This window comes from Vanacampus margaritifer, chromosome 1 (genome assembly GCF_051991255.1).
Source record: "Vanacampus margaritifer isolate UIUO_Vmar chromosome 1, RoL_Vmar_1.0, whole genome shotgun sequence".
Taxonomy (NCBI): domain Eukaryota; kingdom Metazoa; phylum Chordata; class Actinopteri; order Syngnathiformes; family Syngnathidae; genus Vanacampus; species Vanacampus margaritifer.
Genome location: NC_135432.1, coordinates 32,851,010 through 32,868,760, shown reverse-complemented (window position 1 = coordinate 32,868,760; position 17,751 = coordinate 32,851,010). Strand labels below are relative to the sequence as shown.

Here is a 17,751-nt window from a genome sequence, read left to right as displayed (position 1 = left end):
TCATTTAATTGAACAATGCACACTTTGAAGGAAAGAAAACAGACTATATACTGTATATACACACACATTCCAGTCAATCATAAACAAAAATTACACATGAAAATAATAATATCTAAGAAATGACAGACAACAACAACCTTAGAGTATGTATCAATATGATTTTAGTTGTCGACAAATTGAGACTCAATCAATGTAAATAGTGTAAGCTAAAAAAAAGCTAACCCAAACAGAGTAGAAAGACAAATAACATTGACATTTCTGTGTTTTTGTATACAAAGCAAGTGATAATATTTGATAAAGCAGTCTTTTGACAAATAGATTTCTCTATATTTTTCCAAAACCTGATGTGAAAGGGGTAAAATCACGGACTCTTTATTCGTTACAAAAAAAATATTAAAGGAACAAGACACGTTTCATGCCATTAATTTATTTATTTTGTCGGGACAGTGCATCTTAATGAACAAGACATATGGGACTCATTCATGTAAACACACTGTTCCAATTTTTGAGAATTGAGAGTTCCAGAATAATTTAACGAGGAATTATTTCAGACTAGTATAGTGTTTATTCATAAGATCTACATTAACAAGTTTAATTTGGGATCATATTTACTACTGTCTTCTTCATCTCGATGGCTAATTTCATCAGTTCTATTACAAGATGCTTTTCACAACAAAATGTATTTTCTGACATTAAGTGGCAAATTCTGCTCTCAGAAATGTTTCATAATTGAAACAGACACCAGTTAGATGTATTAGACACAAAAGTATCCAATAATATTACATAATATTGCGAATGTTTGCTGCCAGCATCCCGTTTACACGAATATGTGCTTACCTATACTGTCCGACAGATAGCGCTATTGCATCTTCAGTGCTGTTTGTGCTTGCGCTGTGAGAGAGAGAGAGAGAGAGAGAGAGAGAAAGAGAGAGAGAGAGAGATGGAGGAGAGAGAGAGAAATGGAAGGAGGGAGAGAGAGAGAAATGGAAGGAGGGAGAGAGCGAGATATGGTGGCAGGGAGAGAGAGAGATGGAGGGAGGGAGGGGGAGAGAGAGATGGAGGGGAGGGGGTTATGTTTTGTGATGTGGAGCGAGGTACTAGCCTAGCAGCATCGCCATGGCTCATAAGCTACCCACAGCGAGTGATACATTTTGTATTGAGCGGTTTCCAAGCTAGTAAATGTTTATCTAAATACAAGCTCATCGGCAGAAATACGCTACGGCACATCAGAAATGGCCGGGATTATAAAAAAGCAAATTCTGAAACATTTGTCAAGGTAGGTGTCGTATAGATTAGCCTGCTAGCCTTGATATCGAATGCTGGCGGCGTCAACAATCACCATTCGCTGGCTTTTCTCGGCACATTTTTGAACGCGTTTTAAATTTCAGATTGCAGGATATCAGACGAGGATAGACATTATGTGTGCATTCTAAGCGGGCATGATTTTGCACATTGTTTCTGTAACTTGAAAAGCCCTTTATTTCTTTAGCTCCGCAAGCACCTGCATGCAAAATTGATGGAATTCATTTTGCTACAATCACAGTCGTTCAATTAAATTATTACATACATAAACAATAATGTGTGCTGAATGTGTTAACTGTGCTGTTGGTTTACAGATCTGACTGTTGCCAAAAAAGCCTTTTCCTGGTAGTAGGTAACTTTTTGGTGCATCTTTATGACTGTGAGTCAGTATTCTGTCGTAGCCCTGGAAGCTGGAATAGTTTTTGCGAATGCAGAATAGAACAGCTAATAACACTGTGGTTTCTGGATAATTTTGGGCTTCTGAGACCGACAATTACAAGAGGCTCTAGTTTTGGAGCTATCAATATTTTTGACAATTAGTTGGTCGATAATTAATGTGCTTTGACAGTTTCGGAAATTTACTTTGATCGTTACTAAAAGTAGCGTTTGGCTTTGACGTCACCCGTTTTTGCATTTGTTTCCTGCTAATATTGCATAATTCTCTGAATTTGTGCTTGATCTTCACATGAATGCATATATCAATTTTCTGCGATAATGCTGTCTTTCAAAAAAATGAAAGAAAACTGTGCTTGAAAGACAGATACAGTCTCGTCAAAGTTGTAGCGTAAATACAAATGTCTTAACTTACATATTATTGACACTTGAAAAAAAAACTACACAAATCTAAAAAACAAGAGCCCAATTATGTGTGTGTGTGTGTGTGTGTGGGGGGGGGGGTCATTTTAAGATTCAGCGACATCCGAACACCCTAAAATCATTTAAACTTTTAACAATAAAGAAAGGGTTGTGACATGATAAACAAGTATTATGAATCATCATGTATCCTTAATTTCAAATGATAGCGTTAGATTGTGATTTTTGGACATACTTTCTAAAAGCATTTCTTATTAGTTTAAGCCCTAATGCAGACACTAAAATCAAATTTATGTAAGATGTCATCTAACAATACAATACCATTATTGTAGGAGTATATGGATGCAATAATTTCTAGGGGTTTGGTATATATTGAAATCCAGACCAACATATAGTGCCATTAGTTATTTCAAAACTGATCCTCTAAATAGTTTAAGATTAATTTTTGTGCTGTTAAATTATTAGGCCAATAGTTTGTACAGTCCCTCTTTTGTTTCATAGCTGCATAAACTTAAATATTTGTACTCATTTAAAGCATGCTAATCTTAACGATTAGCTTAAGTTACCAGTGCCACTATAGTCTTTGAACTAATACTGGTCTTAATTCCAGTAAATCACTGTTTTTTTTGGTTTCTGGTCTGTCAGTTAGAGAGCAGTAAAGGTGCATTTGAATCAGATATCAAAGCAAGCTCAAAGAAACCATAGATTTGTCCAGGTCTACGGGACATGTGAAGTTTTGTGTTGAACGCTCAGTGAGACCTGGGAGGCACCGTGTTCGACTGGTCTGTCAGGTTTATCAGACACATCACGGTGTTTACTAACAATGTTACCAGTTTGGCCAAATTGGAGCAAACTCACAGGTCATTATAGATGTAGTTGTCAGTTGTTCCCCAGGCCTAGTCTGACATATACTGTGGCATAATTCGGTGAAATGTCATGGTGGTGCATCAGAATCGGGTTTTGTGTGTTGAAATATTCAGCAATTGAACAAATGACTCTCCTCTGATTGTTGCTGTTTGTTCTAGCTATCCTTTTATTTGCACCATTGTTCGAGTTACGGAGGGTAATCCAGATTTGTGTACCTGTATATAAAATGTGAATGTTTCTTTGGTGTTAAAACAGCGGTCTCAAACTCAATTTATGTGGGCTCCCCCGGAGATAGTCTGCGTGTGTCTGGCGCGGGCCGCATCAAGTATTTCACAAAAAGGTGTTCAAGTATTCAAAAAAGCACGAGCCGACTAATCCAATATTCTCCATCTTTACTAACAACAGAACATAAATGTTTTTTCAGAACTTGAACAAGTGACCGAAGTGACTTTGAATCCTCCTCCTCAGCATGTCTCATTGAATAATGATGTCACATTAACCCCTGTGTTAAAAAGACCCTGAAATTCATTAAGAATCATATTTTCTCCTACTCCCTAAATTTGTGACCTTTCGATATTGTCAAATAAAACTGAGTGTCTTTGGCCTGCTTCTTCTGCTTAGGTTCACCAAGAATCTGTCACCGGACAAGATCAACCTGAGTACCTTGAAGGGGGAGGGGCAACTGTCCAACCTTGAGCTGGATGAAGAGGTTCTGCAGAACATGCTTGACCTGCCTACCTGGCTGGCCGTCACACGCGTCTACTGCAACAAAGCTGCCATCAGGGTGAGTCACTTTTAAAAGAAGCTGACAGCTGACTGGTTTGACAGACGAGAGCATGACTAAACTGCAAAGCACAAACTACAATACATTTTTTCAAGCTTTATTTATCTAGGCAAGGCAGTTAGGAACACATTCTCATATGCAATGCTGACCTGACTGCAGACAGAAGAGTAAAGCAAACTGATTGATGAAAGTATTCATAATAATACCTGCTCAACAATAATCACAATTTTTGTTTTTATTTTTACAGTATTATCTAATCTTTGGCAAAGTGTGCAGCTAGGACGTTTGTAGAGGAGTAGCAGTTATATTTTGTCATATATGAATCATGATTTTTATTCACACACTTTAACTTTTGAATTTATGTTTATGTAAAATACATAAAGAATTAACATAAAAACTGAATCAGAGGATGGAGCTTCCCTCTTTGTTGTCGAATGCCATGTTGATACTTGACAATGAATTCCATGCTGGTTCCAAAGCATATTTTTGTTACGTAAACATTTTTGAAGTCAGAGAAACCCACCTGCATATCCTGAATCCAGTTCTATAATCCTTACTGGCATGACACATTGAGATGTGCACGGAATATGCTTGCTTGTGTCATGTTGTGGGAGCTCTTGTGTCCTCTGAATACAAACGAGTGTAGAATGCTGTGGAATTTTTTTTGCGACGGCCTTGACTGACTTTGTACTCCTTCTGTGTTTGCAGATACAATGGACCAAATTAAAAACAAGCCCCATCTGCTTGGTAAGAATTGTCATCTGTGTTGTGATACTTTTCAGCTACGTTAACTTGACTCTATAAATCTCTCAATCATTCTAGTATCTACAGTTTTACATTTGTTTTTTACACGTTCAATTCTACTTCTGTTTCCTCTTTTTTTCAGTTCCTGGATAAGGTGGAGGTAGAAATGAGGACATGTGAGGAGCCACGTCCTCCCAACGGCCCCTCTCCGATTGCCATCACAGCAGGCCAGAGGTAAGCCTGCAGTAATGCTGCTGAAAGTGAGCACGTTGACTCACATTTGCAGTGACTGTTCACAGCGAGTATGGCTTTGCTGAGAAAGTCGTGGAGGGCATGTCAGTTAGAATCAACTCCATCACCATCAAAGTGCAGGCTCGCGCCTTCCATGCCTCTTTTGAGTTGTGGCAGCTGCAAGGAAACAGCCTCAACCCTCATTGGCAGCGCAGCGACCTCCGTTCCACCCGCGTCACAGACCCGAAGAGAGGAGAGGTACCAGTGCCACATTGTTACTCCGAGAAGCAAATTCCATCCATACTTTACTACCTGATTCTGCGGCTATGTGCCCAGAGTATCTTTAGTAAGCTATTACAGGGTTCCCATACATCTTTAAAGTCTTAAACATAAATCTAAAAACAAGGCATCAAAATGTCTTAAATCAATCTTTCAGAAGTCTTTCTATGGTTTCGGATTTTTTTATTGTGATTTTATAATTATGATGTTATGATTGTAAAGTCTCAAGTATGTAAGTTAACATTCTTTAAAAAAAGGTAGAGATTTATGTCTGTATTGTAACAACATGGGACACTGGGAAAGTTGTCTAGTTAGTCTTCAATTCAATTTTAAAAGGAATTAAAAAGTCTTTAACTTGCCTTAAGATGTAAGAACCCTGTATGAAATATCCAATCAAGGTTTCTTCTCTTCTCAATGATGATGACATGTTTTAACTGCTGAGTCTTGCATATCTATTCTTTGGTTCAGGTATTGACGTTCAAGGAAATTAACTGGCAGACTTTGCGTATCGAGGCAGACGCCATCGAGAGTGACGACCAGGATTTGGGTAGCACTCCGTTGCGCCTCATCACCAACCAGGGACGCATTCGCATTGCTCTAAAACGCAGAGTGAGACATCCATTTCATTTAAATTGATATCGTTGTCAAATAATTTAAGACTAAGGTTGCAAGAAAGAGTGTGCCAAAAAACGAAGCTTCAATATTATGTTTCTTTCATTTAGAGTAATGTAATGTATGTGTGGAGCGCTATAGTTTAGCATGAAAGTGCCTGAAAAATGTCTTCTCTGCTCTCCATGCATTTGGCTCACAAACGCTTCATTGTCCCATCCAGATAAAGGATTGCAACGTGTTGGCCTCCAAGCTGCTTTTTATTCTGGATGATTTATTGTGGGTGCTGACCGACTCTCAGCTCAAAGCCATCATCAGATATGCCAAATCCCTCAGTGAGGCCATGGAGAAGTCGGCTCAGCAGAGGAAGAGCATGACAACAGATTCCCTGCAGGTCCTGCCTATCGTGATCTAGTCAATCAAAATCAAATAAAGCATTTAAAGACTTGATCTTATTTCATCTGAAAATCATATTTGAAGTGTTGCTGTGATTTTTTTTTTTATCTTCAAAATCGTTTCTTTCTTTACTCAACAAAGTAAACATGTTAGCTTTAAATGTGAGCCCTTGTCTATTTTTTCTTACTCAATAATTGACCACTTGTGTATTATAGACTGCACCTCCATCACCTGGTTTCCACAACCTTTGGACAGAGTCAGCACCCGCTCATACTGGCTCACCCAACAACCTTAGTCAATATTTTGATCGCTTTGATGTGAAGGAATCTTCTTACCACACTTTCATTTCCCGCTTGGACTTGCATGTATGCAACGACAGTTCCTCAGTGGCTGAAGGTAAATGGGACTGACTTGGTTGAAGTACAATGGTCTGTCACTAGCGCTTCCATCAACTACAATATGTTGACAGATATCGAAGAACCTCCAGGTTTGCAGGGTGCAATGCAGTTGACCTTCAGGAAGTTGGGCTTTGACTACTATCCTGTTCACAGACCTGGTGAGTGGGATGATTTTACTGCCCTCTGTTAAACGGTGTACTGCCACTTATTCGTTTTAATTGGTGTACTATGAGAATTATTAAAAACTGGTCAATGATTGTATAATGAACCATTCGGAAGTATTTTAATTAAGTATCTGGAATGCCAACTTTCTAAAGGGGAAGTCGCCCCCCCCCCCCCCCCCAAATTCTTGACAGTAGTATGTTCGATGCGGCCCCACTAGTCTGAATACGGTATTCTGGTTACCGGTAAAATTGCGTTAGTGGAATATGAGTTAAGCAGCAAAATCCAGCAGTCTTTTGTTAAAATCAGAAGGCGGCCATTTTGCCACTTTTTGTCCAGTGAAAAAGACATCATAGTTGCTTAGATCCAACCAATCACAGCTCAGCTTCAGAAAACAGGTGAGCTGTGATTGGTTGTTGCCTGAGCCTGCGTAACTGTAATTTCATCTTCAGTCGACAAAATGGCCGCCCCCTGAGAGGGATAAAAACGGCTGGACTTTGCTGCATAACTTATATTCCACAAATGTAATATTAATCAAAATGTCATGTGTGGACTCGTGAGGTCACATATAACATATTATTGTCAAGAAATGTTGACCTTGGAGCAACCCCCTTCGCTCCCGGCTGTTTTACTGGATTTTGAGTGATTTTGCAAGGCCCACAGAAAACTGCGTTCTATTGCTATAAAAACATGGAACCTACCAAAAGAAAGATTAGAGTCTCTTCTTTCATCAGGAAAAAAGTATATTTCTATCTATTTCCGTTTTGCAGCAATTAGCATTAGAATATAGCTAAGTTTCATCATTATTCACAAATCTGTATAGAACTGTGGGTAAATGAGCTTTTTTCAACATGGCCCTGGTTGATCTCTTTTGCTCTGCTGCCACCTTCTGGCCGTTTTTGTAATAACTACCATTTCCTCAAACGTTCTCTGTAGCTGAGTGGCTGCATCAAAGCCTTCTGTATGCTCTAGCATACAAAAAAACATTTACAATGGAACATATTTATACATTTTTGGGAGCAAATGAGTTAAGGTTGACTTGCCCTTTAAAAAGAAGTCAACAGAACTTTGTAAAATTCAAATTAGCCCACTGGTCAATACAGAGGTTAAATAAATGCTCATGTTGTGTGGTGTTGTTACAAAATGTATTTCGTCAACAATTACAAACATATCTGTTAAATTATTTCAAAATATGTGCACTGTGCAAAATATTTCAAAAACAAATAAACCAGAAAAATAAGGTTGTCAGAACATCTGCTACATGAAAAAATCTTTCTCTAAGTAATGTCATTCCTAGTGACGTGACTTATTATCGATTTCTTCTGGTGTTGTTGGTGGTCTCTCGTTGTGAGTCGCCAACCGTACTTATTTTTGGTTGGGGCGCTTCATTCTCGTTTAGCCCAGTGGCTCTGTGCATTAGGCCTAAATTTGGTGGCTACGTTTAATTGCCGTTTATGCTGCTGCTTCTCCACAGCTGATGGATGTCGACACTGGGAACGCTATAGTGGTGCTATGGAAGCTCAGGCACAGTGGGCAGGCAAACTGCTGCACGAGTACCAGAAGAAGGCAGAATCATTTGGGTTTCCAGATCCATATACTGACGTGTCTGAGCCACACAATGATTCACCTGCAAGGACGCCTCGAGGTATGGATGCATAATTTAATTTTGAATTGTATTGCCGCCGATTAGTTCTGACGCTCTTGTAATCAAGTTGTGCTCTCTCTCAATTCAGATGGAACAACCAGTCCAAAGTCAAATGTTTCTGACAAAGAACAGTCAGCCCGAAACAACGCTGGCATGAGTCCTTCACGCTCAACACTGAAGAGGTTGCGCTCAAGCTGCATGGTGGTCCGAATAGATGACGTTGACATTCACCAGGCAAGATTTTATCATTCTCTGATTTGATTGACCAGCTTAATGTTGCGCTCTGCAAGCAGTCAGTTATTTGAACAAGCTACAAAGTAGCACTGATAAAGCAGCTGCAGGTTTGTTGCGAACAATATAAATGCTAAAGATAACTTTATTATAAAGCAGGAGTAGACAAATACAAATATAAAAGAGCCTCAAATTTTTTTGGGGGATGAGTCAAATGTCCATTTATTAAGGTTAGTCAGGTCGCATGTGATTATATTGTAAATTTCTTAGGCCTGGCCAATCACGGCTTGCGTGCGGCTCTTTGGCTGGTTTCATGCAGCTGTTGAAGCCATTTTCACATCGTTGGTAATGTGGTGAGAGGCAGGGAGCAGAGGACAGCGCGTTGCTGGGGAGCGCTGCGCAGCTGTAGGGCGTCTGCTGCGAATGCAAATCACCTCGAATGGAAAAAATAATTCTATTTTTGAGCGGCATAAGAAAGCGTTTTAAGGGGGAGTCGGCGAAGGGATTTACTGCTATTTTGGCGGACTTATTTAAAGGTAATGGTATGAGGACACTGGAGGATGCCTTGATAATAAATACAGTATAGGACAGGACATTCCAGGCAGCCCCAACACATGGCCACACCAATTTCTCCCCAGGGGGTCAAAAACTTTACCTCGGGGACCCCTTTCGCAGACCGGCCTGTTCAAAGCCCCCACTGCATCTGCATCAAGCTTGCCTTTCTGCCAACAGTTGCAGTAGACACGTTGATGGCACCCCTCTGTGGGCAGCCCACACATGATCTGAACCTGCTACTGAACAAGGAGAACCGCCCCCTTTTCCCCCCCTTTTGTTCATTTGATACTTTCTTTTTCTTTGCCACCTACCTAATTTATTTCCTCCAATTTTTACACCTGCTGCTCCACTTTTCTCACCTCCCTAGTTTGGACTTCAAACGACTTCGAACAAGAGCAACTTTGCTATTGCCGTGGGCATAGAATTGGTGCATACCAAAATTGGGGATTGCAATAGGATTTGAACAGTTCACTTTGCATAATTGAAATCTCATTACCTCATATAGCTGTTTTCCCTACTTCACTGTCACCTTATTGAAGCTTGCAGTAGTATAGAAATGCGTGTGAATGTTTGCTATTTGCTAAGTAGTGATAGAAAATATATATTTTTGCATAATACAGAACATCAGCGTGAGTTGTGTGTTTTGAAATCAAATTTTTAGCCCCCAATTGGGTAAATCAAACCCCAAAACTATTACATTGTAGCTTTTTCATACAAAAACTGATTTACACAAGGTTTTTCGTTTGTTTACTCAATAAGTTAATCAAACAGACGTGGTGCTCCTCGAGGCGACAGAGAGAACTGCAGGCAGCCTTTCGAGTCGTATACATCGCTCCTTCGGCGATCCTAATTTATGCTACACATTGATTGCACGGGCTAAAAAGGCATGCAATGAAGGGAAGTTCATCCAAACATGCAAAGGAGAGCTAGGGAGTGAGGGGATGGGTTGGGGGGCAATTTGTTTGCCCATGTGTTTGATGTGGCGTTTTGAAGTACCACAGTGAAAATGGTGGCTTTTAGCTCTGTTTGGCCACTACCCTCTTTTAACATTGGTGACTTCAGTTCATCTATATTCTTTGCTCATAAACAATATTGGTATACAAAATGTTGACGTACTGAGAATTTATTTGATTTATATAAGTGATCACGGTTTTTACCTTGTTTCAGTTGTTATTTTCTGGTTATTTAAAGGAACTTTTACTTCCCCTTTAGACAGCGAGAATTGTCTTCTGTTTTTCTTTCCTATTTTTATTTAAAGGAAACGATCATTATCTATCCATTCATCTATCTATCCATCTATCTATCTATATATGTATTAGTCTGTTGCATTGCATTTTCTGAACACAAAAGACTAAAAAAAATCTTTTATTTTTTCCCCTCATTTAGGTGTCTACAAAGAGTCGTCAAAACAAGAAAACCCAGCCTTTGTTGTCATGTAATCGTAAAGCTTTGCATCTGCCAGATAATGTACCAGCTATTCATCTGCAGTTTACTGAATACTACTTTCCCAACAACCCAAGTTTCTCAGGTAACTGACTTGAGTTTTCTTTTTCACTTCAGCTTATCACATCAAAATCAAATATGTTGGTACTGACATGTTTGTTTTGCATGACTGAAACCCTTGTTCATCAACAATGTCATGTTCATCTAAATTTATTTTTTTTGGTGTTAATTTCAAAGTCATTCAACTCTTTCTTCGGAAATTTTAACTAAACGGTTACCTCGTTTTATAGTTCCAGTGCCAACCTCGAACCTGTATACCCAGGTAAATGGCCTCCAGCTGTGTGTTGACCCCAAAAGTGTGTTGTGGATTAATCTGTTTTCAAGAGGGTTGCTACACACCCTGGATCAGGTCAAAGCTTTCTACCATTTGCAAGACAGCAGCAAAGCAGACGAGCATGTTGACATCCGTCTGGATGCAGCTCAGCTTAAGGTGAGTTGTGAAGTTAAACAGTAAAAAAAGGGGGATAGTTATTTTTAATGTTCCTTTCCTTAGGTGGTGATTCCCCTGGATTCTTCTATATTGGACCATCCAGAGCGTCCTCAGTCTCTTTCTGTCACTGTACCTCAGATGGCTTTCAGCAACACTCGCCACTGTCCCCATGGCTCCAGAGCTGACCTCAGCATGACCTGTAACACCTTTGCGAGCTGCTCTTTTTTTCAGCCCACGCCACCGTGTCCTTACCCGAGAGACCATAGTGCCTTCCGTGCCATACCCTCCATCTTCGTCCAACACTCTCACGAGTCGACACCGTCACCGCCCGTTGTGCGACAACTAAGATCCCAAGATGTCTGGTCCCTAAGTCTGTCCCGTGTTGCACTCGGTTTTGATGGGACTCGAAGACTCCCCAAAGGCAAAACACACCCTTTTGTGGAACCCTTTGCTATGTCTGTATGGATGTGCCAGCCTGCTGCCTGGTTCATGGGTTCATCATGTGACCCCACCAGCCCTAGCAAGGCACATCAGTCACCCCCAGAACAACTTGCCCACGAGGATGCTGCTCTTGCCTGCGTCCATATTATTGCTCATGTCATCACACCAGTCAAGATGTGGCTCAACCACTACCAATATGTTGCCTTGCTGAGAATGAAGGATTCCATGGCACGTTTGGGGGTGGAATTGAGTCGGGATCTAAAGGGCATTAAGCAGAGTTGTGACCAAAAGTCAAAACCAGCCACAGTTTGTCTTGCCCTGCTTTTGGACTCAGTGGAGGTGGGGCTCCTATTACCACCAGCCGGCACAGAGCCTGAGGAAGAGGTCCCTCATACTCCAGAAACCGACAGCCCCAGTCTCACAGACTCTGACATCTCCCCCACTCATCAGTCTACAGATTTGATCCCTGTGGACAGCGGGTTAGAAAACGGGGTGTCCTCCCTCAGTATGGCCCAGAATGCTTTTGGCAAGGATGAACAAGATGGTACCGTGGAGGAGGCATGTGAGGCTGTTGAAGAGGGACTGGAAGGAGATGCGTTGACCATCCTTGAGGACACCCCAGTCCTGTCGCCTCAGCTCTCACCAGTAAACTCCCCTGCCCTCTCCCGAGAGCCCTCCACCTTCAGTCTGGAGGGAGAACTATCAAGCGCCATCAATGTCACCAAAGACGTGACCAAAGATGCCATCAGTGCCTCATTGGACTTAACCAAAGGCGCATTTTCAATAACAAGAGACGCCTTTAGCATATTGAGTCGTGGCTCTGGGATGAGTAAACTGTTCAGTCCGCATGTCAAGTAAGTGTTCGTGCTTTCCTGCTGAGCTGGTGACAATGTAATCAGGTGTTTCTGCATCACATGCTTTTATTAGTGCTTGGTGCTCTTAACAGATGAGTGTGTGTTCTTGCACATTGACAGGGAACAAGTCCAACATCCAGAAGAGTCCTCTCCCACCCCGGTGGCCAGCCTAAGGCATCAAATGATGAAGCAGTCACCTTCCCAGCATTCCTTTGACAGCGCTATCTTGGATGGCAGTCTGCCTGATGAAAGCTTGTCTATGGGCAGTGATGCCAGCGACAATTTTGTTGTTCTCATGGAATCAGGTAGTGTCAATGTTTCCATTTTTAACAATGACTATATCGCATTACGTCTTCACCATCCGACGCACGCCGTGCAATGTGAATTTGAACTGTTGCACACTGTGCGGGGTTTGGCAACTATTGTTCCCGAGCGGCTAACTGACGGCCACTTGTTTTGCTGCAATTCAACATTTGTATTACCGGTAACAGCCAATTAAATCATTAATTCGCAGCCATTTTCACTGAAGCAAGCCCCTTCGCTCCCGGCTGTTTTATAGAATATTGTGTTCTATTGCTTCAAAATATGGAACTTACCAAACAAAAGATTAGAGTCTCTTCTTTCATCAGGAAAAAAAGTATACCTGTATCTGTTTCCATTTTGTAGCAATTAGCATTAGAATACAGCTAAGTTTCATCAATATTCACATTCCTAGTGAAAACAACTTGAGAAACAAAAAGAGCTTGTTGCAACATGGCCCTGGCTGATCTTGTATACTCTGCTGTCACCAACTGCCATTGCTTTAAGCCACCACTTCGTGTCAGAAGCAGCATCACAGCCTTCTTTATGTTCTTGCATAAAAATAACATAAAAAATGTGTAAATAAGTTTTGGGGAGTAAGGACAAAGTATTTTGGGGTTTGAATGAGTTCTATTTTGGGTTAGTGTTAATAATGAATTGCACTGCAATTTTGCTCATGTGGCAGACACAAACCTGGGTGCCCCATGACAGTAGATCAGCTTCCATAATCAGGTTTTCCGCCATTGGTGCATGTCCAAACCTTTGGAGAACCAAGTCATAAGTGTGTTGTTTGACGTTTCCAGAATCTGGTGTTGATTCTGCGCGTCTCAGTGTCAATCCTTCAGGCAGCCCTGCTCTTGGCACAGAGGGAGGGTCATCAGCTGACCTCAGCAGCTCCCTGTCATTCAGCACAGAAGATGGATCTGCAGATATGGTAGGTTCTTATGTTTGGGGAATATATCTATGGCGCTGCTGAATAAAGTTTATTCTCACAATTAATTATTCTTGTTCTTTCTTTGTACGGTCCTTCTAGTCTTCCGTGTTGTTCCTTAATCTGAATGGGATATCCTGCACAATGGAAGTAAAGGGAGAGGACCAAGTTATTGCTGTACAAGCCCAGAATCTAAGATCAGTGCAGATGGGTAACGTCAGGGTTTTGGACCTGCTGGCTGGTCTCATTCAAGGTAACTTGGATATGACACACTGCTAAGCTAACATTATGCACGCTTTATGATAAGCTGATTTGTAACTACATTTCTCTACCTTGGCCACACATTTTCCTTTGTGCAGCTCCTGTTCACAAACAGAATGGGCACAGTAGCAGGGGCTCTCCTGTAGTGTGTATGCGAGCAGAAAGTGGTCCATCTGCAGCACGACACTCTGAAATGTCCGAGTCTTTGGGCCTGCTGGATGTGAGAGTGCAAGACTGTCACGTCGAGCTGTTAACCTCCACCGTAGCAAACATTGGGCCTTTTCTGGAGGATGAATTTAGTATGGATGGTCTGCCATTCAATTTGCTTTTGAGCAATATAACCGTGACTATTAAGGTGGGCCATGGAAGTCATTTTAAATGTTTAAATCCTTCCATGTTACATGAACACAATTCTGATGAAAAGGCCGTAAAGCTTGTGTTGCTCTCTTGTTTTTGTTTTAAATAGGATGATAGCCCAAGAATTTACCCGACAGCTCCTCAGCCAACCTCAGCCACATTTGTTGTAGATCGGCTGCTTTTTGAGCGCACTGATGATGGCACCATGCGGCTCAAAGGTGGGCACAACTGCGTTTTAATCTTGAGGTGTTGGATACAATGGCAGATGTTTTGCTGGTTTTGTGTGCACGCTCATTAATCAAAAATCTTGCTTGTTTGTTTCTTAATTGTAGCTGGAGATCGGGACAGTCAAACCTATTCCTGCTCTAGTAAACAAGAGAGTGAGGTAATCAATTTCTGTGCTTGCACAACCATACAAACTCACAGGCCACATTTGTTATGCACGCACAAACTAATGTTATTGCTTTGTTGTTTACTTGCTACATTATTTATTTATTTATTGTTATTCTTATATTGCAAACCCGCTGCTTTGTCCTGTGTGCCACTGTTGGTCCCGATTTCCCTTCTGGGGATCTTTATAGGATTGTGTTATCATGCAGTGCCATGGTTTTCAAACTCTTGACACCTCCAAGAACTACATTCATCACCAACATTAAAATACAGTGCATAGTTGGCCGAAAGGCAAAAAAAAAGACAGTTTTCATTAACTATTATTGTAAGCCACTGTGGCAGTTTATTTTAGTTTAGTAAAATTCATCAATTTCGTTAATGAAATAAAATCAAAAATGAAAATGTTTTATTTATTTTTTTTACGGAAACTAGCTGAAACTACATTTTATGTTTACAAAACTAACAAACTATAATTATAGCAAAAATGTCCTTTGTTTTAGTCTTTGGTAATTAATTTAATGCATGAGCCTTTGGGGATGATTTTAAATGTGATTTTAAGTATATTTATTTTGATATTAACCAGAATAAGGACCTTTGAAAGTGTGTCACACAGAAGTGATGTCATCTAGCAGCAGCCAATAGAAAAGCACCATCAGATGACGTCGCTCCTATAGGCTTAGGTGCTTGACTTTTGGCTCAGCTCGCCTGCTTGTTTATTTAACTCAGTTGAAATGTAACGCTAGCTAAGAAATTAGTTACTTTTTTCATTTTACCATGGTGTTTACTTAATATTCCACACAAGTATTTTTTTTTTTTTTTGGAAAAAACCCCAAAAACTAATATTGAAACTAACTAAAACTGAACTAAAACTAAAAAAAAAATCGAAATGAAATAAAAACTAAAATAGAAATTCCAAAACTATAAGAATCCTGATTACCACTCTGCTTAAATACTGTATAGGAGAAAAAAACATCTATGTAAGGATTCAATTAAACATTTAAAAGTTGAATTAAAATTGTTCCTAAATTTTTAAAAGAACCAGTTCTAAAAGATTAAATGTGACTTTATTGTACTTAGATACAAGTGAACTACACTTAACAACTGTGCTGTAGTGGTTGTGAAAAAAGTTTCAAGCAGTACTTTTGAGGACCACTGCACTAGAATGATGATTAGTTTTTTTTAAAGGGTTTTCTTTTCCTCTATTCTCTATGTGATTCACCATGAGAAAAAAAAAACCTCTGCACTAGACTAGTTTGCTTGCAGCATCCTGTCATACAGAACATGTATTGTGCCACTAACTGATCTAATAATCCCGCCATTACAGAGGCAAAGCCTGCAGTCCAAGCTTTCTGAAGCCCAGATGGCCCTCACAGAGGTCCGCAGTGACAGAGATCGCCTCCTTCTGGAGATAAAGAAGTATGACCCTGAGTTTACGCTCTGAGCCTTTCGACCTTCATGCCTCTGTGGTGATCATGTAGAAGAACACTGTCAGAAGCCAGCATTACCCTTTCCGAGCACATCTGGAAAGTCGAGATGATAACATGATGACGACTTAAATTTGTTACAATTACTAAAGGGGAACATGGTCCGATAACTGGTACTTTTGGTTTGGTAATTATATGGACAATGACTTTTTTGGGGGGACTGCAGATTTGACAACGCTGCAATTATTATCATGATTGGTATTAAAGTCTAGACTTTGATTGCATTGTGACATTTTTTTTTTTTTTTTAAATATGCCAACGTCCATATAATTCCAGAACTAGCCGAGTACATTACTGGTGTTCTCAGACAGTGAATCTGGTGTTTTCTGCTCACTTTAGCGTGGACAGTAAACTCTTTGTGTGGTTTGTCATGCAGCATGCTGGTTAAATACCATCAGGCTTTCAATTCTTTCCACTTGATAGTTTGTGGTACGCATATTTAAGGTTGATTGTGTGTCTGATACACGCTAAAGCGCACCACTTTGTACTGTAGATTGTAACTATACAATTGATCCAAATGTATTTATGATGTAGCATAGTAGCTTCAAATGTTGAACACAAGTAGTGAAAAGTAAAGAAAAGCATAAAAATACATTGGCATATGCAAGTCAAAGTTCACCTTGTTACCATTGTATCAGTTTTATTTCCATGCAGTCAGTATTGTTAAGGTTATGAAATGGATTGCATTTAAAATTGAGCGCTTTTGTAGTTTATTGTTATTACCTATAGACACTGACAGTGACCATGCCCCTGCCGTTTGTTTACTTGTGTGTGCATAAGACATATCAAAGCAATTATATGGTTCACTATTACTGCACAGTATTTTGGAACCATATTGTTAAAACATGTCTTTGTGTTACTAATTATGCATGCTTATGCAGTGTCACGTAAAGCACTTTTCTGAACATTTAATGTAACTGTGAAATAGAATTGATGTGTTAGACCAAATGCTTGCGTTTTCTATTTAATGCAGAATAATGATGTAGCCATTCATTGTAACACTGCGCAGTTTGATGTTCATTACATGAATGCTTTATTTAAAATGTTGATATTCTATATTGTCATATGTGGTGTGGTATTTTGCCTTTAGAAGCACTCAATTTACTGACCTCTCAGCACATTATCTCAGTGCAACAAGGCAGACCTCTTGTGGCTGTAACTCGCCAATGCACTCATTTCAAGGTTATTCTGTTGGCTTCCGAGCAGTGGATGAGAAGAAGGAATGTTACATTTCTAAGCAATATGATCAACCAAAATCAAGAAGAAAAAAAAAACTGGTGTGCTTCCTCTATTTGTGATTAAATCAAATGTGACAGCTGTCAATGTTGTGTAGCAGGAAATCCAGTGCCGAGTTTCATCTGCTTATTACTTGATCAACTCCACATCTCTGCCCTCCTAAGCAAGCGTGTGAAGCAGCAGAAACAGGATGGCCAGTAAAGCAAAGTCTGTCTGTTTTCTCTCCGCTGCATGAACTTACGTGTCATGGTATTGTTTTATTTGCACTTGTGAGAGTAAAATCACTGGATTTTTCACTCCCTTTTACATTAACTACAAAGATTGCAGGTGAGCCCTTGTGGCTCTTCCATATGATGCAGGTGTTCTGAACCCTGTGGACCGTACTTGTGTAGAATATTGTAATTTATGTCTTTATCACTTAAGACTAATATGATGTTGGTTCTGTGAACCAGTAGTGAGTGTAAAGTATTTTAACAGAATAAATGAACACTTGCTCAACACATTCAAGTTGTGCTTCTGTTGTCTATTATTGCACCCACCTCCTGACT

At 40.1% G+C, this 17,751-nt stretch overlaps 1 protein-coding gene across 1 annotated transcript; it reads left to right on the top strand.

The window, feature by feature from the left end:
• The first annotated feature begins 1,082 nt into the window (after window positions 1-1,082).
• Window positions 1,083-17,705, top strand: bltp3a (bridge-like lipid transfer protein family member 3A). Its single transcript, XM_077549186.1, has 21 exons — window positions 1,083-1,276; window positions 3,604-3,766; window positions 4,475-4,513; window positions 4,653-4,744; window positions 4,810-4,999; window positions 5,489-5,629; window positions 5,853-6,023; window positions 6,241-6,421; window positions 6,495-6,581; window positions 8,060-8,230; window positions 8,319-8,464; window positions 10,403-10,544; window positions 10,750-10,949; window positions 11,013-12,244; window positions 12,365-12,549; window positions 13,348-13,478; window positions 13,578-13,728; window positions 13,835-14,091; window positions 14,203-14,311; window positions 14,426-14,478; window positions 15,808-17,705. The coding sequence occupies exons 1-21, from the start codon at window positions 1,233-1,235 to the stop codon at window positions 15,922-15,924; spliced, it is 4,002 nt and encodes a 1,333-aa protein (XP_077405312.1). The 5' UTR covers window positions 1,083-1,232; the 3' UTR covers window positions 15,925-17,705.
• Window positions 17,706-17,751: the final 46 nt, after the last annotated feature.

Bases quoted from the DNA above. Each gene is read 5' to 3' on its own strand.
- bltp3a (XM_077549186.1), top strand. From the start codon at position 1,233: ATGGCCGGGATTATAAAAAAGCAAATTCTGAAACATTTGTCAAG. The intron at 6,422-6,494 runs GTAAATGGGACT...ATATGTTGACAG, and splicing joins CAGTTCCTCAGTGGCTGAAG to ATATCGAAGAACCTCCAGGT. The intron at 12,245-12,364 runs GTAAGTGTTCGT...GCACATTGACAG, and splicing joins CTGTTCAGTCCGCATGTCAA to GGAACAAGTCCAACATCCAG.